Source organism: Scylla paramamosain, chromosome 7, assembly GCF_035594125.1.
Source record: "Scylla paramamosain isolate STU-SP2022 chromosome 7, ASM3559412v1, whole genome shotgun sequence".
NCBI lineage: Eukaryota > Metazoa > Arthropoda > Malacostraca > Decapoda > Portunidae > Scylla > Scylla paramamosain.
The window spans coordinates 22,973,116-22,990,615 of NC_087157.1; the positions used below are offsets into that span (position 1 = coordinate 22,973,116).

At 41.3% G+C, this 17,500-nt stretch overlaps 2 protein-coding genes across 3 annotated transcripts in view; both read right to left on the reverse strand.

The window, feature by feature from the left end:
• Nucleotides 1-6,144, reverse strand: part of LOC135102230 (cyclin-dependent kinase 6-like) — a 164,750-nt gene extending 158,606 nt beyond the window's left edge. Inside the window, exon 1 of the mRNA XM_064007101.1 lies at nucleotides 5,844-6,144. The gene's annotated coding sequence lies outside the window, so the exon portion shown is untranslated. The remainder of the gene's footprint in view (nucleotides 1-5,843) is intronic.
• A 1,054-nt stretch (nucleotides 6,145-7,198) lies between these two features.
• LOC135102229 (chitin deacetylase 1-like) overlaps nucleotides 7,199-17,500 on the reverse strand; it is a 19,304-nt gene continuing 9,002 nt past the window's right edge. Inside the window, exons 3-12 of one of the 2 annotated variants that reach the window (XM_064007097.1) lie at nucleotides 15,929-16,033; nucleotides 15,570-15,719; nucleotides 14,919-15,034; nucleotides 14,532-14,737; nucleotides 14,254-14,375; nucleotides 13,437-13,666; nucleotides 12,686-12,856; nucleotides 11,887-12,018; nucleotides 9,379-9,539; nucleotides 7,199-7,721 (exon numbers count right to left, since the gene is read on the reverse strand). In XM_064007097.1, the coding sequence (XP_063863167.1) occupies nucleotides 9,393-9,539; nucleotides 11,887-12,018; nucleotides 12,686-12,856; nucleotides 13,437-13,666; nucleotides 14,254-14,375; nucleotides 14,532-14,737; nucleotides 14,919-15,034; nucleotides 15,570-15,719; nucleotides 15,929-16,033 (1,379 nt within the window). In that variant the 3' untranslated portion in view covers nucleotides 7,199-7,721; nucleotides 9,379-9,392. Of the gene's footprint in view, nucleotides 9,540-11,886; nucleotides 12,019-12,685; nucleotides 12,857-13,436; nucleotides 13,667-14,253; nucleotides 14,376-14,531; nucleotides 14,738-14,918; nucleotides 15,035-15,569; nucleotides 15,720-15,928; nucleotides 16,034-17,500 lie in introns of both variants that reach the window. The other variant, XM_064007098.1, reaches the window with a different exon arrangement.

The window sequence follows — 17,500 nt, forward strand, 5'->3', positions numbered from 1 at the left end:
TGGGGAGGAGAGGGGGAGGGAAGGGGAAGGGACAAGAGGAAAGGAATGGAAAGGGAAGGGGGAGGGTTGTGGAGGAGGAGGATAGAATGATTGGAATGGAGGTCTTCATGTGTTCCATTATTATTATTATTATTATTATTATTATTATTATTATTGTTGTTATTGTTGTTGTTGTAGTTGTTGTAGTTGTTATATATATATATATATATATATATATATATATATATATATATATTATAATATTTATATATATATATATATATATATATATATATATATATATATATATATATATATACATATATATATACATATATATATATATATATATATATATATATTTATATATATATATATATATATATATATATATATATATATATATATATATATATATATATACATATATATATACATATATATATATATATATATATATATATATATATATATATATATATATATATAATATATATATATATATATATATAGTTCTTGCTATTGATTTTCTTTTCATTATCTTTCCAGAATACATACATACTCGTAAATACTGTACATGCACACAAACAATCATACATACAAACAAAAGCAAACAAAATAAACATAATAAGGATATAATATAAATAAACAGATCAAAATATATACAAATATTTACAAAAACAACTCTCTCATAATTCTCTATAATGCCGTAACACCATCTTTTATCGCTTTCCGTCTTTCTTTCCTTCTTCCCTTTTGTCTAATTCTTGGCAAGCCTAGTTACATTTTTCCTTGTATCCCTAAACATTCACCAATTTATCTTTGTATTTACTTTTTCTCTCATTACTCTCAAAAGTGTTGATTTCCACGAACGAGTAAGAACAACAAACAAAACCAGAGAGAGAGAGAGAGAGAGAGAGAGAGAGAGAGAGAGAGAGAGAGAGAGAGAGAGAGAGAGAGAGAGAGAGAGAGAGAGTGAGAGAGACCCAGTCAGCCAGTCAACAAAAATACTGTAAGACTTACTATGGAAAACAATCATCCAATCGCCCTTTTGCTGCTTTAGTCGTCTTTGGTTTCCCTTCCTAGCACTGTAAAAATTGTTTGCATTGAGAAAGGAGAGAGAAAAGTGAGGAAAACAGATTGATTTTGTCCTTTTACGGTGTAGAAATATCTACAAGAGTTTGGCCTATCAATAGTGTCCAAAACATTATGCTAGGTAGTGAAGGGAAAATTTTGTCTGAAAAGTGAATAGGATAAAGCTATTGATTCAAGGCCCTCAAGATCCCAATCACACGATATGCACTGTCTTTTTCCCTGGTCATGTCTATTTCTATTACTTTCCTTAAGGTCATTATCAATATATATACATATATATATATATATATATATATATATATATATATATATATATATATATATATATATATATATATATAATAAACGCACTTAAGAAAACGATAATTGAAATCTAATCCCGTAAACAATTAAACAATATCAATATCACGCGAGAAAAAGAAAGAAAAAAAAAAAAAAATATATATATATATATATATATATATATATATATATATATATATATATATATATATATATATATATATATATATATATATATATATATATATATATATATATATATATATATTACATACCTACAGAATTTGGAATCACTTCAGATGAATTCCCTCTAGTCTCTGCATACGAAATGAACCTCAGTATGAAAAATAAGCATAAGCCATAAAATTTACGTGGGTAGTAAAAATACACCACAAGAAAATGAGGCGCATTTTAACAGATTAATTTGGAATGACTTTCAGTTTTGAGGAGGGAATGAAGAAAATATATAAAAGGATGTAAAGAAGATAAAGAGGGGGAGAAGGTAAAGAAGAAGAAGAAGAAGAAGAAGAAGAAGAAGAAGAAGAAGAAGAAGAAGAAGAAGAAGAGAAGAAGAAGAAGAAGAAAAATATAGGAAGGCAACCAAGAGACAAAAAGAAAAATATGTCGAGGTATCAGAGAGAGAGAGAGAGAGAGAGAGAGAGAGAGAGAGAGAGAGAGAGAGAGAGAGAGAGAGAGGCAACAGCACTTATAGCGGGTCACCTCGTGTGTGTATGTAAGACTGCGAGTAGGCCACCACAACACGCCCTCCGCCCCCACCACGTCAGTGTGTGTGTGTGTGTGTGTGTGTTATGCCATGTCTTTATATTGCATAGCCTCATTGCTTTCTCTCTCTCTCTCTCTCTCTCTCTCTCTCTCTCTCTCTCTCTCTCTCTCTCTCTCTCTCTCTCTCTCATAACCAAAACTTACAAAAGTAATTAAAAAGAAGGAAAAAATAACACACACACACACACACACACACACACACACACACACACACACACACACACACACACACACGTAGACACGAACGCTTAGCTAAGAACTAAGAAAATAGTGTTGAGTTACAGGAAATGCCATACTTCCTTCCCGCGCCGCCGACACACACACACACACACACACATACACACAGAGCAGAGGGATAAATACCGATCTGGCAACACTGGGAGGGAGAGGGAGAGGGTGACTGGCTAGCTTGGGACTCGGGGGAGAGGTAGAGGACCGGTGGGAGGGAGGGACTAGGAGGGCTGGACTTCTGGGGCCTAGCGAGGGGGGTCGGCAATGCAGTTCGCTAAAGCTTCATTCATTATCTGACTTCTACTGTCCATGGAAATGAAGAAAACGCTACTAATGTTTTACTGCAGGGATGGGATGCGACAGGCTGAGGCAGGACGAAGAGGACAAGGACTGCGGTGGTACGGTGTGGTGATGCTCGTAACAAAGAGGGGCGCCGCTGGGGACACTGAAGCGGCCCCCCACTATACCATTGCTCTCTCTCTCTCTCTCTCTCTCTCTCTCTCTCTCAGGGGCAATGGAGGCGCCTTGAGAACCCATAAAGGGACCTACGTATTAATATTTTCGACTGGAAGTCTCTCTCTCTCTCTCTCTCTCTCTCTCTCTCTCTCTCTCTCTCTCTCTCTCTCTCTCTCTCTCTCTCAAATGGTCGGACCTAAGATTTTTGAAGACTGGTCACTCAAGAAGCGGTGCATTTATTTTTATACACGTTCGTCCTTGTTTTTGTTGTTTTGTTTTGTTTTGCTTTGTTTTCTGACACCTTGAAAACATTATTTTTTTTTTTCGTTGTATTTCATATTGCAGGTGCTTCTAAGGATTTTCAGTATTTAATGTAGTTTTCAACTCAAATTATCAATATACTCGTGTCTATATCGCATCTATATACTCAGACATTTCGAGTAATGAAGAAAACTACAAACACCATCAGAAAACACAAACGTAAAAACCGATTATGAATAAAGGTATAAAACGGGAACATTCTTCAGGCGTGTCGTTCCTCTATCGTTTCGTTCACATCAGTCTTCTTACACCTCGCTCTGGTTTTCCGGGCGGTTTACTCTCTTTCATCGACGTTTTCAGGGCCTCTTTTCACCCGTCTTACCTGGCCGGCGTTTCAAGGGACAGTCAGTGATGGCGATGTTGCTGACTCCACACCTTTCACACGCACCACCACCACCACTACCATCACCAGTAGCACCTCGACCACGCGCATGTAAAATCTGTTTCTTTTCCTAGTATGACCTTAATCCAATTCAAGACGCACTCCTTTTACCTCGCTCTCATTTCCTTCGTGCGAGGTCTTTTTCCGCATACTTCTTCCCTCGGCAACACACACACACACACACACACACACACACACACACACACACACACACACACGTACAGAATTCGCCACCAAGTAAACAATGTTCTCTCCATTCCCAGGCTGACCAGCATTGCATTACGTAAGAATGTGTGGGACTATAGCAACACCACGAGAACCACACTAGTAACTGCATATTCTCCTCCTCCTCTCTCTCTCTCTCTCTCTCTCTCTCTCTCTCTCTCTCTCTCTCTCTCTCTCTCTCTCTCTCTCTCTCTCTCTCTCTCTCTCCCATACGTGCTCTCTAGTATCCCGTCAGCCAGCCTTCCTGCGTCTTTGTTTGACATAAGCTTCACGCAGGCCAGGATCAGGTTTCCTTTTACTTCTACGTGCGAGTGGGTGGTGTTAGTACAGTGCGTGGCTTGGTAATAAGGCTGCGATATGCAGAGTTGTGCTGGCCTGTTGTATTTCCTCTCCGTATGACCAATTATAGAAGAAGAAGAAGAAGAAGAAGAAGAAGAAGAAGAAGAAGAAGAAGAAGAAGAAGAAGAGGAGGAGGAGGAGGAGGAGGAGGAGGAGGAAGACAATGATGACAGCGAGGAGCGACAAGAAAATCTATTCCTAAATTCAAGAAACTGCTGGCAAAGCTTTTATTTTGTTCGTGCCTTATCAGATCTGCCTCTAATTAACGCCTGTCAATAGACATTATTCGTGCATTTGTTCGTTTTAATCTCTAACAAAACAATTATAGTTAAGTTTGTTTACATATTATTATTCTTAACGACAAACAAACGAGTAACTTCATTCACCATCACGAGTTTCTTGATATATACTACTTATTTAACGCACTACCTTATGCTAAAATCTGTCTAATATGGTAAAAGAAACAATATTTACAAGATTTGACATCCACTTCGCGACAGACTTCAAGCAAGGCGGGAAAAACACACTGCAGTCAGCCGGTTTGAATGTTTGAGAAGGGAGGAGGGAAGCTTGACTGCAGCCTACGTGGGCGTCGATCCAGGGCCACAGGGCGTCAGTTTCTTCGTTGGGTAAAATAGCTGGAGGGATGCCAAGGCGCTCCTGGACCCACTACACCTCCGTTAGTTGCAACTAGAGAACGAAGGGAGAGATGGGAAGGCTGGGAGTGGTGGAGCGGTGTGAGGGGAGGAGTGAAGGGTAAGGAGGCACATGGGAAGAGGCAGTGGAGAGGGGGGGAGAGTGAGAGAGGCGGAGAACTGTGTCTGGCAGTGGAGGGACAGGGAGGGAAGGAGGGAGGATAAGAGTTGGATCACGAACATTCCACTACTAGATTTAACACCGAGCTGATTATGTGTTTATAAATAGTGTATGTGTGAGAGAGGTTGGGAAGAGGGATTATTTATGTCTGAAGAAATTTAGCTTGACGGAAAAAAAAATACAAGCGTCGGGAAAGTAATGGTGAATGGTGTCTTTTTTTTTTCCTCTCCTGTTTATAATGGGAAGGTGTGACAATTGGAATGGAATTAATAACAGTGATTTAAAACCTGGTAGCCTAGTGACATACAGCTTGTTATAAATCAACCGACCTCTATTTTACCAGTCGTGTATATAATGCAATGAATTTACACACTCACTGTCCCGTTCTTTCTCCTTTCCACACACACACACACACACACAGGACTTCAGCATCACCACCACCACCACTTCGCTCCTACAGAAGTGAGGAAAGGAAGGCAGGAAGGAGAGGTATGCGCGAAAACATTATAGTCATCTAATTATACGCGTAGCTGTGATGGTGTGGCATAAATCAACAGCTTTATTAAATCTATCACCACTGCCAACCACCGCCCTGCCTTACTCCAGCCAGCCACCGCCATCACCAGACGCTGCTGCATGTGTGTGTGTGTGTGTGTGTGTGTGGGCGGGCGGGCGGGTGTAGCCAGCTAGATATACCCGCCGCCCTTGGGTTAGGCTACTCAGCTGCTCCAACCCCCGACAAGGCAGATCCTTTGAGACTAACACCACTCCACAATGCAGTCCCAGTACACCACCGCAGCCCGGGGTGAAGGTCATGGCCACAGGGGAACACACACACACACACACACACACGGGCAGAGAGGCTGGCATGCACACACACTCCCAGGCCAGGTGTAGTACGCACGTTATGAGCATAATAAACCATAGTACTTACCCGGTAGCTGAGGCAACCCGGCGTCACCCACAGACCACGGGGACAGGAGCTGAGATGTGTCCTCTGCTTTACTTCGAACCAGCCCGCCTCTGCCCACCCCACAACCACTGGCTCGCTCTTCCCTCCTCTCTCTCTCCTCCCACAGTGATCTCCTTCACTCAGCTCGCTCACCCACGACGCAAGACTCGACACACTAGAGGGACACAGTTTCAGGCACGCCACACTTCACGGTATCACAGAAAAAGGCAATATTATGATGGATGGTCCGTAGCCCGCCGCCTCCCCGCCAGCATCACCGCCAATGAATGAATGAGTTGCTAGTTATGGTTTAATCGATTATTTTATAGTTTTCCTACAGTTATTCACGTTTCCAGCCTATGTATATATTTATCATGGATCTCTTGAGTTGTATTTGTGCTTGTTGATGTGTTTGCCTGTCTATTTGTATGGCTGGGTAAGATGTTTATTAAGTATTGAAGCGTGTGTTTGGCTGAGAATTCGTGGCAATGATTCCCGGGACAAGAACAGCTGAGCGGGTGAGAGAAAACGTGATCCACTGACACGGGGACCAGAGAAAGTTTCGAATGAAGTGGGAAACTATGATAAGTATTCTAATCCTGTGTTTCAAGTCCCCTTCTACATTTATAAGTACTGTATCACATGAGAATGAAGGTAGACATTTCATATACAGGGTGAGGGAATACGCTGTGATCTACTGATACATAGAACAAAATAAATCAAATATGAATATTCTTACATTCACAGGTCATCCATTACCTTACCCTACCGAGGTGCCGTGCCCTCAGACGTTGGCGACCATAGAATGCCACCTCTCTCTCTCTCTCTCTCTCTCTCTCTCTCTCTCTCTCTCTCTCTCTCTCTCTCTCTCTGGTCATCTGTAGCAGATGTCCACCCTTGCTTCCATTTCCCACTCCTTTCGTTATTTCATCCATGTACTTTTTTTCATCTTTGTTTGCCTCGTGCTCTTCTACCTGGGATTCCTCTTAGGTTCTCAATCTCTCACTTTCTCATTACATCCATAAATCTCATCTGTCTTATCCTCACATTTAGCAGTAGTTCTCTTCCAACATTCTGCATTATCTAAATAATAAACGTATATATTTCCTCTAAACATTGACATCTACCGACAGAGACAATATGGAAGATGAATAATGATTTAGGGAACTATTCTATACAATCTGGAGTGTGCCAATGTCTCTTAAATTTGCGTATGATGTGTGATAAGAATAATCATTTTAGATACTACACAAATGAGTTTTTTTTTTTTTTTTTTACAAATGAGAATATTATGAACTTTACTTGTCGTCGGATCCACAGAAAAAAAAAAAGACTCGAAAAAATTGCTCATAGAAGTTTAATGCACAAAACAATAACAGTGGTAAGCTATTTACAAAACAAACGAAATAATAATACTAAAAGCGAATATTTAAAAACTTTACAAGTAATACGCAGAAACGAAAGCGGAAGACGACAAACTGGCCGATGAAAAAGAAATAACAACAAAATTAAACAAGATAACAATATGTAGAAAAAATAAAATAAAATAAAACAAGATAACAATACATAAGAAGGAAATAACAGGGCAGTACTCCATAATACACAATTGGCGCAGGAGAAACACAGATGGGCACACACAGGCACAGACGACGAGTTACAGAATTACTGATAAAGAAAAAGCTCGCTATTTGCTCTTAACTTAGCCATGCAACGGATAATAATAATAATAATAATAATAATAATAATAATAATAATAATAATAGTCAAACTAGAAAATACTGGTATAGTAATAACAGTTTCCTTATCAAGTCGATAAATTTTACTTTTTTCTAAGCATTTAATCTTCATTTTGACCATGCACTGAAAAAAAAGAGAAAAGAAGATAAAGAAAAGAAAGGAATGGACAATTTGGAAAATGACAATTTTTTTACTTGAAGTCTTTCATTTTCACCATGCACCGAAACGAAAAAGTAAGATCTTACAAAATATTAATACATTTCTAAAAAAAAAAAAGAAATAAATCACTAAGGCGATTTAACTTTTTCCCCGCTCTCTCCTTCTCTTTTGACATTCTCGACAGCATCCTTAGGAACATGGCAGGACGGATAACTTTTCAGTCATTCACATCTATTCGTGATATCCCTTCTGTTTATCTTTTAAGAAGAAAAAATGAAATAAACATAGGTGCTAAGTAACATAGGTTGCTAACTCTAAAGCAACTACAACAACAACAAAACAACAACAAAAGTGAATATGACATGACACCAAAGTTTTATTACATCATATCTTTCCGCTATGATGTCTGTCTAAACATTTTGAGAATTCAGTGTTACAAGACGCATTCACTAATTTACTTGCAGTAGTTGCGTTGACTAGACAAGCGTGCGGACTGTGGTGGTGAGGAAACACGGTTAATCAGCAGGTCTTGATTTCTTTTAGGTTTCGACAAGCGGTGTTTAGAGGGAATAGTGTTTGTCGAAACGGTGGAGAAATAAAGAAAAATAAATAAAATAAATAAATAAAAGATGATAATTAATAAAAAATAAATAAAAAAATAAAACTGCTTCATTCTGTTTTTTTTTTTTTTTTCCGCCACCACGATCCACACACTTGAACTAGTACTGGAATTTCTAACAATAATGAACTAGAGAACCTCATGATCTGTTAGCAGTAATGGCTTACGTATAAGTGCTTGACTATTTCTTCCACTACGAGTAACTATAAACTAAATCTTACTTCGAATGCTATATTAAGTAAAAACGAATTAAAAAAAATTTCTACTAAGGTTTTTTTCTCAACATTACTGAATTAGTGTATCTCATGACCATATTTTTTGTTCTTTTCATTTTACCTGAAACATTTGCAGACCATCAGTTTATTCTTACCTTGTTTTATTATCTGGAAATTAAGTTATTCTATTTTCATCAGTATCGTGAGCGTTTTGTGATACCTGTTGATGCCAAGGAGATGGTGACAGACTGACGTACAGAAAACATAAATTCATTGAGGAAAACATTCAGGAAAGTATCATTCTTAACCCTTTTCTCTAATTTACTAGTGCGGCGCCATTAAATCAATCAATCATTCATCATTCTAATCTGCCTCGGTCTCAATGTCCTCCTTGCGTCCTTGTCCTGTCCTTGAGTCACGTCTTAGGTCACACGTTCTTGGGTACTCGTCATGTCCTTATCCTGTCCTTCCTCGTGCCCTCGTCCTCGTCCTGTCTGGCCGCTTAAGAACTATATTCTGAAACCTTCGCCGCAGCTCCAGTACTTTCAAACAACTATACTTAAAGTTACACGGTTTTTTTTTTTTTAAGTGTGTTTTATAATTGTAGTTACAGATTAATAAGATTTCTACATTATCGACAGGAGAAACATTCTTGAGAATCCTGTTACTCATCTCTGTGGCCTTTGAAAATTGTCGTGGTGAAAGAGCAGAGCGTTTCAGAATACGGGCCTTTAAAGTCTCAGGCCAAATTTGTCGTGTCTTATTCTGTGTCCTCGTGTTTCCTCACCTTGTTTTGGTCGCTTAAAGTCTTAGGCCAAACTCGTTCTTGAGCCATGGGTACACGTCGGGACACTCGAAGCAGGTGTGCAGGTACCTGTCCCCACGTAGCATGCGGTTCTTCAGCTTGCACGCCTTGGGAATGCTGCACGCCTTGTCCTCAGGGGCGATCTTGGGGTGGGGAAGAGGGAAAAGAGGAGAGGAAAAGGAAAGCACGTAAGATTAGTGAAAGCTGGTTAGCTACACCTAAGTAATTACTGTAACTAAGCAGCTAACTGATTAACTATCTAACTAAGCAATTAACTAATTAACTTACTAACTAAGCAACTAACCAATTAACTAACTAACTAACTAACTAATTAGAAAGATAGATAGATAGATAAATAAATAAATAAATAAATAAATAAATAAATAAATAAATAAATACATAATAAATAAACAGGTAAATAAATAAACAAATAAACAAATAAGTAAATAATAGAGAGATGAAAATAATAAATAAACAAATAAGTAAATGAATAAATGCTTCTAGTGTAAGTATATGTTTGTCATGATTAACAGAGACATCACTTAATGGATATCTTTAATGAAGGAAGGGAGTGTGATTAGAGACAAAAGATTAACCTCGTAAGTTGTTACAATATGTCTGCTTAAGAGTTAGGAGAGGGAGTTTCAAGTAGCAGCAGATGTTTAGGTCCTTGACAGGATGTTTGATTTCACTCCACAACAACAACAACAACAACAACAACAACAACAACAACAACAACAACAACAACAACAACAACAACAACAACAACAACAGCAGCAGCAGCAGCAGCAGCAGCAGCAATAATAACAACAGCAGAAGCAGCAGCAAGCCATGGGGTGTTTCTAATGACGGAGGGAAGCAGGGAGGAAAGCCTGACGTGGCTGCCAAAGTACATTAGGCGCCAAGTCGTTGACCTCGTGTTAGGCGGAGGTCACTCACCCTCTCTGCCAGTCTGCATCGGAGAATATAAACAGGCGCGGTTGAGGCTCCGAGGGCGTGGCTGGTAGGGTGACTGTGCGTAAGACAAGGGTGTTAAAGGCGCCAGCACATTAACACATTTTTCATCAACTTTATACGTCAACTCCAACTTTATACGTCAACTTTTAGCTCGTTCCGTCGTCTTTTTCCGTCTGCATTGTCAATCGGAACTTCACGGAGGGATGTCGTCAACTTTTGTTGTCAAATGAAAAATCCATTGTTTATAATATAAAGATATGCTAACTAGTGCAGTGAGCGAGGTGGCCGTGTGTGAGATTCATTACACACAAACACACACACACACACACACACAGGCGGGCAGGCAGACATACAGACAGATAGACAGAGACAGCTAACCAGCCAACTAGACAGCCAGTCAGCAAGACAGCGAGCCAGCCAGCCAGCCAGCCAGACAAACAGAGAAACAAAATCACACACATACTGACAAACTAATTACAGAATTCCAAAGGAATCTATAACCTAAATAAACAGAATTGTTCCCCGCAGAAGGAGTTAAGAAAATAATGTGTGTGAGTGCGCGCAAACATAAACCTTTCCACCGTCAACTCAAACGCACACACGTGAAGTTACACACTCATTCACTGACGTCTTCTTTCCTTTGACTTTTATTGCGCGAGGTGCTGTGAGACGAGCCTCGCTGTCACATACATAAGGCCAGCGAATGTGTGAGGCTTGCAAGGTAGGCAGATCTGCGGCGCTTGCATGGGTGGCAAATACAAGGCAGACTGCAGGAGTGGGAACCCGGAAGACAAGCTGTACACAACCTGAGAAGTGCTTCAGGAGTGTATGAGTGTATTTGAAGGAGGATTTTGTATATGAATGGCAGTGTTTGATGTCTAGTGTGTAGTTAAAGAATAGTTAAAGCCTGTGATGATATTGGTGGTATTATGAAGGTGTATATTGATAGGTATAGCTGTTTAAAGAAGTGAGGAATGTTTAGTGAAGTGTAATGGTGCTGTAGGTGTGAACTGTGTAGAGAAGAAAGATATTGAGGAAAAAAAAGAGAAAATCAGAAAAAAAACCTAAGGACGAAACCCTCCAAAAGAAAAAAAGGAGAAATGATAGAATAAGATAAAAAAAATAAATAAAGCAATAAAGATGGAAGAAAAATAAAGGAAAAAGCCAGGAAAAAGATGAAAAGAAATGCAAAAGAACAGGAAAAGAAAAAATACACTAGAGAAGTACAAAAGGAAAAATAAAATGAAAATAAAAAAACAAACTAAGAAAAAAAAAAGAAAAAGAACGCATTAGAAGAGAGACACGCAAAGTATAAGAAAATAAGATGAAAACATGTCAAAGAAAAAAAAGAATAAAAGAAGAGAAAAAAGCACTAAGAATGAAACAACGTTAAAAATGTATGGATTACACAAAAAGAGAGAAGTAAAGAAGAAAAATCTGAAAAAGAAAAAGAAAGGGGAAAAAAGGGAAACTATAGAGCTGACAGTTAACGAAAGAGACAAGAGAGGCAAGGCACATGGATATAAGACTCACCTGCTGCTGGCATTTCCAGGGTTCGAAGCTTGCCAGTTGAGAGTTGGGTGTGGGTTCCCTCATCCACTTGATCACCTCCTGGTTGTTGACGATCCACACGTCAGGAAGCTTCCTCACCTCGTCCAGGAAACGCTGTCAGGGGAGGGGACTAGTGGTGGTGGTGGTGGTGGTGGTGGTGGATAGGTAGGAAGGAAGTAGTAGTAGTAGTAGTAGTAGTAGTAGTAGTAGTAGTAGTAGTAGTAGTAGTAGTAGTAGTAGTAGTAGCAGTAGTAGTAGTACCTGTTGTTGATGTTGTAAGAGTATATCTACCTCATTTGTCCCATCTTTTTTCCCTCTTTCCCATTTGTTCTTTCCTCCACTTACCCCTTCTCCCTCGCTTTTCCTCCATTTTTTTCTCTCCCTATACCTTCTTTCCTTTCTTTCATCCATCCTTCCATCCTTCCTTTACTCATTCCTCTTTTTATCCACATTACTCTTTTCTCTTATCCTCTTCCTAAATATTTCTTTTACTCTTGCCTCCCTTCACTTTCCATATCCACACACCCTGATTGACTGAAATATTGACTTACTGAATGAATGGATAAATCAATAAATAAACAAATAAGTGAGTGAATGAGCGACTGACTGACTGGTTGCCTGAATGACTGCCTAATTCCTTTAGAGGTATCTCAGGTAAGTATTGCTATTTGTCCATACACGCTGATTCTTCCTCAATAAGCGCCTCCTCCCCTCATCTCTCTCTCTCTCTCTCTCTCTCTCTCTCTCTCTCTCTCTCTCTCTCTCTCTCTCTCTGCCTCACCTTGATGCCCCTCACGTTGTGCTTGACCTTGAACCAAATGGTGTGGAAGTAGAGGCCGAGCGGCGCCCTGTTGGTGTCGTAGTGGCGCTTGAAGTTGTGCATCAGCATGTCGTACACGTCATCCTCGTCGATGGTGGGTGGGCACTGGTCCATCATGGCGCAGTAGTACTCCTGAGGAAGGCGCTGATGTTGGTGACGGGAGTAGTGGTGGTGGTGGTAGTGGTAGTGGTAGTGGTAGTGATGGTGGTGGTGGTGGTGGTGATCGTAATGACTTTATTTTCTTGTTTTCTTAGTATTGTAGTCAGTTATTTAGTTATTTTTTTTGGTGTGTGTGTGTGTGTGTGTGTGTGTGTGTGTGTGTGTGTGTGTGTGTGTGTGTGTGCATGTACGTCGGTTTATGGACAAAGCTAGAGACGAGAGAGACTGAGGTGGTTTAGGCATGTTAAGAGGAGAGAGACGAGGAGTGTGTGAGAATGAGGATGCTGGAGATGTATCTACCCGGCAGGAGAAAGAAGAAAAAAAAAAAAGAGAGAGATGAAGACCTAAAAGAAGGTTAATTGGTGCAGTGAAAGAAGACTTGTTTGTAATGGGTAAGAGAGACGCAAACGACCGAACGCGTTGGAGAAGGATGGATGTAGAAGAAGAAGAAGAAGAAGAAATAATAATGTGTGCGTATATGTGTATGTGTTCCTGTTTAATATATGCCTAGGGTACAGTATATACAACCCAAAACACTACCACCCATACTCACCCCTGCCTGCATCTGATTGAGGACCAGTTCCCAAATGCCAGGGAAGGAGCGGGACGGGCACCTCTGGCCCGTGCCCATACACTTGTGCGGCATCTTGTAGTCCATCGTGTAGGGCCACAGCGGCGGGTTAGAGAAGGGCGCCGCCATGGACGAGTCGTACACGAAGCCGAACTCCCGCATCATGATAAACTGTCTGTTCCATCCAACGCGCAGGTAAGGCACACGCACTCCTGTCATGAGGTGGCGCAGGTGGTGAGTGTGTGAGCGAGTGTGTGTGACTGATTGACTGAATGATTGATTGATTAATTAACTCACTGACTGGCTGGCTGACTAACTGAGTGATTGAGTAACTGACTGATTAATTAAGTGACTGACTGACTGACTAACTGAATGTCTGGCTGAAGTAATTAACTAATAAATGAGTGATTATGACTAACCGACTGACTAACTGATTGACTGCCTGACTGACTGAATGACTGATTGACTGACTGTCTGGCTGATTGAATAAATGAGTGAATAAACGATTATTCCATTGATTTTAAGGTGCCTCAGGTAAGCGTTGATATTTGCTCCGTATTTCCTGAGTTTTCACACCTAACCTGTCTCATTTTATCTGCTGTCTCACCTTCAACTAATAGCAATAGCACTAACACTAAAAATAGCAATAGCAATAACAATAACACCGCCTAATCGTGACTCATCCCAAGAATAACACTAACAACAACAATAACAGTAACAGTAACAGTTACAGTAACAATAACAGTAACACTAATAATACCAGTATCAATAACCGTAACAGCGGGAAATCGTAACTCACCCCACAGGTCCTCCATCCTCACGCCGCCGAATCTGTTGATGATGTTCGCCTGCCCCACGAACTCATCGAACCAGTCCTCGATGGTCGCGTTGTGCGTCCAGAAGTTTTCAGGGCCCTTGTGTCTGTCGCGGAGAGTTAGAAGTAGTGGCGGTGGTTGTGGTGGTGGTGGTGGTTGTGGTGATGGTGGTGGTGGTAGTGTACTGGCAGTTTTAGTAATGGTAGTAGTGGTGAGGGTAGAGGAGGAGAAAGCACCAGCACAACACCTTCAATCAACTCACGTGATGGAGTGCACGGCGATCTCGTGCCCCTCGTTCCACAGCTGCTGCACATACTGGTAGTTGTTGTACTCGTGGGAGATGTAGAAGGTGCCGTGGATGGGGCAGCCGTTGGGGTTCGTGCGTGTCTCCGTGAAAATCTGTTTGTACAGGTTCCAGTTCTCGAAGTTCACGGCGTCGTCGAAGGTGAGAGTGATCATTTGAGGCACCTGCGGGAGAGTTGGAGTGGATCATAAAGGATTTCAGAAGTGATTATTTGAGATTACAGGGAATTATAAGGGATTAAAAAGTATAATAAACTTTTATACAGGGTTCTCTCATTAGGATTGTTTTCAAAAGACACAAAGATGACCAGTTGGCTTCTTATGAGTGTTTTTGTTTTATTTTAACCTGTGAGGGCTCCATGTTGCCAGGTATGAGCGTGCCGTCCCTGGAGCAGAAGCAGTCCGGTAGGGTGCAGTTGGAGTAGTCACATCGAGTGGCCGCGTTCGGATCGTGGTCAGCATCTGCAGACACCAAAGCAAGAAAAATAACGACACGTAGGTAGTACATTAGGAGTAACAAGACGAGACAAAATCAGGAACGAATACATCAGAGCCATAACACTTGTCCACATATATCACCTACTAAAAAAAAAAAAAAATAGAGTTCACATGTCGCTTTCACTGGAAATGTAGGCAGGAAGGTTGCTTCATTAAGTTTGAAGCCGACTGTACTTACTACATTATGGGTATGGGTTTACAGACAAAGCTGGAAACGGGAGACTGATGTGGTTTGGGCATGTCAGGAAAGACGAGGTGTATGTGGGGAGGAAAATGCTGGAGATGAACCTTTCCGCAAGAGAAACACATAAAGAGAGAGAAAGAAGAAGATTTATGGATACAGTGAGAGAAAACATGCGTGTAATATATGTGACAGGAAGGCGCAGAAGACCGAGGTGAGGAGAAGGTTGATCTGCTTTGGTGACCCTTAGGAGGTAAGGTAAGCTTACACACATACATACAAGCAAACAGACAAGTAAACAGACAGACAGGAACTTACCGCACCAGCCTTCGTCAGATTGGTCATCGCAGTCCACCTCCCCGTCGCAAAACAGCTCCGAGGGAAGGCAGGTTCTGTCTGCGCATGCGTACTCCCCGAAGTTACACATAGGCTCCTCCGTGGACAGCAGGGGCTTGGGAGTGGTTGTCTCTAAGGGGAGAGGGGAGAAGGAAGGAAGGAGTGGAACAGAGGGGAAGTTGATCGGGAGATAGGGAAGAGAGAGGAAAGAGAAAAATTAATACAGGAACTAAAAAAATCCCATACACGTTTTTGTATACATTCTTTTCTCCTCCATTATACAATTTCAAAAACAACTCACACACACACACACACACACACACACACACACATACACTTACGTATATGAGTGTCGCAGTTGAATACTTTAGACTTGAAGTCACAAATCTGCCTGTTGATGTCAAACAGAAGACCCACAGAGCACTTAAACTCGTACACCTCGTCGTCTGTAGAGAGGAAAGTAGTAATAGTATTAGTAGTACAGTGTAGAAGCAACGGCAGCCTCAGCAGCAGCAACAGGCAGTAGTAGTAGTAGTAGTAGTAGTAGTAGTAGTAGTAGTAATAGTAGTAGTAGTAGTAGTAGTACAAGGGCCTTATCCGTCCATGTATGGAGTATGCTTCACATGTCTGGGGGGTTCCACTCATACTGCTCTTCTAGACAGGGTGGAATCAAAAGCTTTTCGTCTCATGAACTCCTCTCTTCTAACTGACTGTCTTCAGCCTCTCTCTCACCGCCGCAATGTTGCATCTCTAGCTGTCTTCTACCGCTATTTTCATGCTAACTGCTCTTCTGATCTTGCCAACTGCATGCCTCCCCTCCTTCCGCGACCTCGCTGCACAAGACTTTCTTCTTTCTCTCACCCCTATTCTGTCCACCTCTCTAACGCAAGAGTTAACCAGTATTTTCAGTCATTCATCCCTTTCTCTGGTAAACTCTGGTACTCCCTGCCTGCTTCTATATTTCCACCTTCCTATGACTTGAATTCCTTCAAGAGGGAGGTTTCAAGACACTTATTCATCAATTTTTGACCACTGCTTTGACCCTTTTATGGGACTGGCATTTCAGTGGGCATATTTTTTTTATTGGATTTTTGTTGCCCTTGGCCAGTGTCCTTCCTACATAAAAATAAAAAAAGTAGTAGTAGCTCTATTTTTTATCCCTTCTTTCTTTTTTCTCATCCTCCTTCTCTCTCCCTGTTTCCTTCTCGTCCCCGTCATATCCGTTTCAGACCCTATGAGGCATCGTTTTTCGCTAATATCTTCTATACATTTTGGCACAGTTTGTCCCGGTGACTCTTCTGGAGCGGGAGGTGCTGCCACTTGCGCTGGAGGAGGGCTCGCGTCCAGCAGAGAGGCCAGCTGAGCGTTCCCCCCCCCTGGAGCACTCAGCGGCCCCTGTGGAGGACACTACAGCACAAGAGGCAGGTGGCGAGGAGGCCCACCGCCTGGTGCGACACAGCATTGTGGTGCCTCCCCGGTTCAGGGAGAGGCTGGCGGGCGCCAAGGAGAGACACCTGCGGTACTTAGCGCGCCGCTTCTGCGTCATGGTGTGCCATACCTGGGACTCGCCGCGTGGCAAACTCCACATCAAGGGCCCCAAGAAACACGTGATGGAGTGCCTCGCCCACGTGCAGGCATTGCTGGCGGGCTACCGTGCACGTGAGGGGGTCCGAGTGAGGAGCCTTGGCCTTGCTCTTCCTCAACACAAAGGACACATTGCGTCGTAAGGAACCCTAGAGTGACCGTAGTAGCAGTAGTAGTAGTAATAGTAGTAGTAGTAAGTAGTAGTAATAGTAGTAGTATTAATAGTGATAGTAGTAGTAGTAGTAGTAGTAGTAGTAGTAGTAGTAGTGGTCGTAATTCGTCGTTATCTGTTAACTTTACGTCTCTTTTACTCTTTTAATTGCTCTTAT